General features: G+C 39.3%; 1 protein-coding gene across 1 annotated transcript; it reads right to left on the bottom strand.

The window, feature by feature from the left end:
• Positions 1-377: 377 nt before the first annotated feature.
• LOC306857271 (uncharacterized protein) lies at positions 378-5,598 on the bottom strand. Its single transcript, XM_079397126.1, has 9 exons — positions 5,282-5,598; positions 4,680-5,036; positions 4,195-4,515; positions 3,852-3,949; positions 3,658-3,708; positions 2,669-3,050; positions 2,393-2,569; positions 1,262-2,149; positions 378-1,084 (listed from the first exon to the last, which is right to left on the bottom strand). The coding sequence occupies exons 1-8, from the start codon at positions 5,505-5,507 to the stop codon at positions 2,103-2,105; spliced, it is 1,659 nt and encodes a 552-aa protein (XP_079253252.1). The 5' UTR covers positions 5,508-5,598; the 3' UTR covers positions 378-1,084; positions 1,262-2,102.
• Positions 5,599-5,988: the final 390 nt, after the last annotated feature.

The raw sequence follows: 5,988 nt of genomic DNA, 5'->3' as shown, positions 1-5,988 counted from the left end.
TACGAGTTTCTTGATTTGTGATTCGTAGAATAAGATTTGTGTATCTGCAATGAAGGATTCGAGAAGGTGTAACTATTGTGTTGTTTGTGGGAGAGAGAAAAAAAAATCTACAAGTTTGCGACTTTTGTTTGTGGCTTCAAATTTACTGATACACGTGTGGCTATTCTCTACAACTACAAATTCTGCTGTCACAGACGCTCAGTTGTTTTGCACCAAATTTACCTTCATACAGTTTTTCTTAATCCTGTTCCTCACGTTCACCTGCTCTGCAAACACTCTGAATCTCTCTCTCTCTCTCTCTCATTCAGATCCAACAAAGAACTGTTCCAATTATACACTTATTTTCACATAGCTATGATAAGCGTTAAACATGGTTTCCGTACTGTATTAAAGCTTTAATCAGGATAAAATTAAAAGCTTATCATAAGCAGTATCATTAACAAATAACAGCGTATCAAAAAGTACAAGACAACAACAAAAAAAAAAAACATTCCATTAAGAGCCCTGCTTGCACAGGTTCTGCACGATCCTCTTCACTAATATCCTCTGCATCTCAGTCAGGCTCAAATTGATAAGCAACATTAACAATATCATGTTAATGTTTAGTGACGTTTAGACGAGCACTAGCGGTTTAGCGAATCACAACACACTGGGCCAGTTAATAACCAATCTGACCCCATTGCTTATTTCTGAGGGAATGGCTTCTTAAAACCAGGAAATCGTCAGCGTGTTTATAGGAGAAGGGACAGAGCGGTGTGGCCCCATTTGGAATTATGTGAAAAATAACGTGATTTAAAAAAAAACAAGCACTAACACATGTTAGACTGCACAATGAAGCCTGAAAAAAAAAAGGGTCAACCACCCCTTTAAGTATAAGTATATTCAGACGAATCTGACACAGGCAACAACTCTGGAGTGGCTGGATCTGCATTGACCGGTGTCGACCTGATCAGAAACCCTGGCTCAAACACAACAAGAACGGCATCTGAACTTCATCTCAGATGGAACTTGAAAACAGCCATTGGATCAGAATCATGTAGACTGCATGGACTGCTTTGCTCTTCTTCCCTTTTTTTAGCATTTTCTAAAATGAAGAAAATTAATGAACTATTAGAAACATCTCTGTGAGATTATTAGAGATGTTAAGTAATACAATTAAAAATTTGGATTTTGAAGTTGTTACTTGCAGTGAATCAGAATTAAAACAGCAAGTAATAATAGAATAGAACATAGAAAATAAAAGATGGCAGAAATAACAAACCAAAGTAATGATGACTGGTCTGTATCGCAGGTGGTGACTCAGGATTGGCCAGACCTGCGTCTGTCGTTTGCTCAGTCCTTAAGGGACCTGGCACACACAACGACTCAAGATCTTCATAGACCTGGCCTGGCAGATGCACCAGCTCAGGGTCGGCAGGATCTGTGTCAGCCATTGATGCGATTCTGAAGGGACTGGGAGCAGGCATTAGCTCTGAATCATCTTGGTCCGGCTGCGGTGCAAGACGCACCACTCTGTTCAGGTCACAGCTTTACAGCCTTCCACACTATCCAAAAAAGAGCACAGACTTCTTTCGCCCTTCCTCCCTTTTGCAAGTATTTCTAAAATATAGAAAAAATAATAATATACTTTGTGTGTCTCGGTCTCTCTCTGTATATTAATATCTGCTTTTATGATATCCTGATAGCTGCTAATGTAGTGGAGTGCAAGGGGGTGATGGAGATTGTGAAAGAAGGCTTCATCGAGTTTGTCTTCTGGTTCACAAGGCACAGATAGAGAGGAATATCTTTTGTTCCAGAAAGCCTCCATATATGGATTTTGTTATTGCCTTTTCATTCCTGTTATGTAACGTACAATTTTTATTGGAAGAATCTCTGTACCACCTCTTATTATAAACCTCTACATGATACAGTTTAACAAACTTTGCAAATAGAGTCTTGTCTTCATGTACATGACTCTTCACATGGGCAAGAGGGGACTGAGTTAATCAAAGACCTAATTTAAGACCTACTCTGTGTGTTACACTACCTTTTCTTGTCTGGTTGATGAATGGGATCCGTTGTCTAGTAATTAAACCACCTGTGCTCTTCTAGATGCTGTAGCATCAGTCTGTTAGCTGGATCAAACACTGGAAAATCAGGTCACAGCATGCTGTAATGTTTTCAGAGGGAGAGTGTGGGTTAGTCTTACTCAGCATCAACGCTGACATAGGAAAGAGTTTCTGAAATGTATTAAATACAATTTCACGAATTCATAATATAAATATCCCTAATTAAATAATTAGGTCTACAGTCATATAAACATTTGTTACTTGCTATACTTCCAGTCATATCCTGTCTGGCATATATTTTTCGTCTGACACTGAGACTGTAAAGAGGTGTCTGTTGTGTTTACCTGAGGATAAAGTTGGTTTCGCTTGAATGTAGCCACGCAGTATTTCGTCTAGGCTTTCAAAGGGCAAATATCCATGCAAGATTTCAAAGAGCACAACACCTACTGCCCAGACATATGCTGGGTTAGCGTGGAATATGGTATTCCCTATGACCTCAGGTGGGGTGCAGAGTGGTGCTCCTGTGAGAGAAACATTTTTAGCGTTGAGCAATGCTGTTATCAAAAACACAATACCATGATCAATGACACTGCACTCTGCAATGGTAACACGAAACATACCTCGATATTCACTGCTAAGATTGCCCTCACTGCTGATTGGATGAGCACGACCAAAGTCAATTAGTTTGAGCTCTAAACGGGGGTCAGTCACCAGGATGTTCCCCGTGTGGATATCACCATGAAAGACTCCACGGTCAACGCAGTATTTCACAGCTTGGATTAACTGACAGATTAACCAGCATGCTTTTCCTTCATTTATGTCGTCTGAATACATGATATGTTGATTCAAGGTATGGCATGGTTCCGGGTACTCCATTATGAGCACAAAGCTCCTCTTATTCTCAATCCATTCATGCAATTTGATTATGTTGGTGCATAATGGAGGTTGTCCCAACAGAAGCAACATCGCCACTTCTGCAAGCACAGGTTTGGAATGACCAGCCTAGAGAAAAACAAACAGTTGGCTTCGAGTAACTCATTACTTAGAAGATAGGTAGAAGGATGAACATCATTGTATTTCGATTTGCACTTAAAGGGATGGTTCACCCAAAATTGAAAATTCCATCATTAATCACTCACCCTCATGTTGTTCCAAACCCGTAAGATCTCCATTCATCTTCGGAACACAAATTAAGATATTTTTGATTAATTCTGAGAGCTCTCTGACCCTCCCATAGATAGCAATGTAATTAACACGATCAAAGTCCAGAAACATAGCAAGGACGACAGTAAAATAATCCATGTGACATCAGGGGTTCAACCATAATTTTACGAAGCTATGAGATTACTTTTTGTGCACAAAGAAAAAAACAATGCCTTTATTCAAATTTGTCTCAGAGTATCCACTGAACATAAACAACGTATGATGTTCTGTGTCAGCTGCGCTACACAGATATGTTTTCTACATAGTACGCTTTGACAGAATTTTTTTGGGTGAACTATCCCTTTAAATCTTTGTTGTCAATTTCATTTCTGCTTCATGTTAGCTACCGGTATTTACATTAATAGTCACTCAATCAACCAAATATTCCTTAGATTTGTCAACTTACAACGTCAAGATAACGGTCAGCTTGGCGCTTGTGGATATACTTCATGGCAACCTGTGAATGGAAAAATCACACAATTTTCCAAACAAACCAAAGTGCCAGACATGCACATCTACAATGTGTTTAAATCTAGATAGAGGACACACATCTCTACATCTGGAGCAAAATGTTGGTACAAGTCAATAAAAGTGATTTACCTTAAATCTGTCACTAAATATGTGGGATCCCTCATACACTACGCCAAAACTTCCACATCCTAGAAGCTCTCCCACTACAAAGAGAGACACTCTAGATCCTGAAAAACAGACAGGAAAAAGAACATGGCCATACATGAGTTTCCTTTCATTGTCTGATATGATCAAATGAGATCCATTTAAAGAGTCTTAAACTGATTTATTTATTTTCAGATCCTCGGTAAATTAGGTACAATCATACAAAGGGAAGTTAGAGTATCAGATTTACAGTCTAAATAATTATAAGCAGAATACAGAAAATAGCAGAGGGCAGAAATATCACGAAACAAAGGTAATAATGACTCACCACAATCCAGACTGATCTCCAAATCCGATGAATCTGACACATGTGACAACGCTGGAGTGGCTGGATCTGGGTTGTCCGCTTGCACAGATGGGGACTGGAGAGCTGCACGGACCTGGTCAGACTTGGTCTGACACCCTGACTCAGGCTCAACAGAAATGGTGCCATCTGCTAACTTCATCTCAGAATCATCTAGATCCACCTGTGGTGTAGAATGCTGGAATCTCTTCCAGTCACGACAGAGGAAGAGATGCTTTACAGCCTTACGGAATCTCCTGAAGAACGCATGGACTGCTTTCTTCTTCCTCTGTTTTTTAGGTTTTTCTTAAATGAAGAAAAATTAAACCATTAAAAGTGAAAATAGTACAATAAACAAGTTACATGCAATCAATCAGAATTACAACCCAAAGTAATAATAGAGAATTTAACAAAAATAAAATTTAATTAAAAGATGGTAGAAATAACAAACCAAAGTAATGATGACTCACCATCACCGAGATCAGAACTGGATGGATCTGCCACAGGTGACGACTCAGGATCGACCAGATGTGCGTCTGTCATTTGCTCAGTCCTGGAGGGACGTGGCACAAACAACAACTCAACATCTTCACAGACCTGGCCTGGCAGACGCATCAGCTCAGAGTCAGCAGGATCTGTGTCAGCTGTTGGTGTGATTCTGAAGGGACTTGGGGCAGGCATTAGCTCTGAATAATCTTGCTCCAGCTGTGGTGTTAGACACACCACACTGTTTGGATCACAGCGACGGAAAGCGCGCTTTACAGTCTTCCATACTCTCCGAAAGACAGCACAGACTTCTTTCATCTTCCTCCTTTTTGCATGTTTTTCTAAAATAAACAAAAATTAATAGAAACCTAACAATCTCTGACTACAGATGAAATACAAATCAGTTCCTGAAAAATAAATGTTGCTTTTATTTGATGTTTTTATTAAATGTTGCTTTTTTTATTTTATTTGATAAAGAAATTAAGTTCATACTTACTAAAATGTTGAGAGTTATTTTCGAAATGAGGCCAAGAACACAAAAATAACCTTTTCTTGGTATAAAATGCACCTGCAATAACCAACTCACCTGTTGGGCTGTTCTCCACACTGTCTGTAGGACAAGCCTTCATGCCACCTTGATTATCTGAGCTTACACTCCCTGAACCTCCTGTTGTTGTCTGGACAGGCTTTTTGTCAGTTGTCACCTCTTCGACGCTGACAGAGTCAGACATTATGTCTGAGGTAAGACTGATCATCTCCAGCCGATCTAAACCTTCACTCTTAACTTCACTGCACTCAGATGTCTTGGACATTCTGTTTGATTATGTTATAAACCTAGAACACACTGTGTATCTACTAAAGCGTTTCAGTCAGTATAATCACTTTCTGCCGATATTCTACACTGACTCTTACTCACGAAATTCGCTTTAACTCGAGTTCGAAGCTTGAGCGTGTTTATGCTTTATGACGTCACACAAACATGTCACGTGATCGCCAACACTTGACTTACTTTTTTTTTTTTTTTTTTTTTTTTTACCCTTGACGCTCTAAATAGACGCGCACTTGAATTTCACAGCTGAACGGCAGCACACAATTTGAGCACAATGTTCTCCTGTTGTTGCTGTGTTAAGTATAATTGAAATATACTATAAACATCTGCACTTACTGTACGTCCTCACGTAAACAACAGTCAGGCGTTTTTATTTCGTCGAGAGCGCACGTGAACATGACAATCCTCTTTACTTGAGGAAGGAATGTAAATTTACATTTCGAAGTTACAATACCACTTTACTG

This window comes from Barbus barbus (assembly GCF_936440315.1).
Source record: "Barbus barbus genome assembly, chromosome: 37".
NCBI classification, from domain to species: domain Eukaryota; kingdom Metazoa; phylum Chordata; class Actinopteri; order Cypriniformes; family Cyprinidae; genus Barbus; species Barbus barbus.
The sequence above is the reverse complement of the archived record's forward strand: the minus strand, read 5'-3'. Positions and strand labels throughout refer to the sequence as shown.

Excerpts from the sequence above, each read along its gene's own strand:
- LOC306857271 (XM_079397126.1), bottom strand. The coding sequence starts at position 5,507 with ATGTCCAAGACATCTGAGTGCAGTGAAGTTAAGAGTGAAGGTTTAGAT. Across the intron at positions 3,709-3,851 it reads TATTTAGTGACAGATTTAAG|GTTGCCATGAAGTATATCCA; the intron begins GTAAATCACTTT and ends TTCCATTCACAG. Across the intron at positions 3,051-3,657 it reads CTGACCGTTATCTTGACGTT|GCTGGTCATTCCAAACCTGT; the intron begins GTAAGTTGACAA and ends GTTTTTCTCTAG.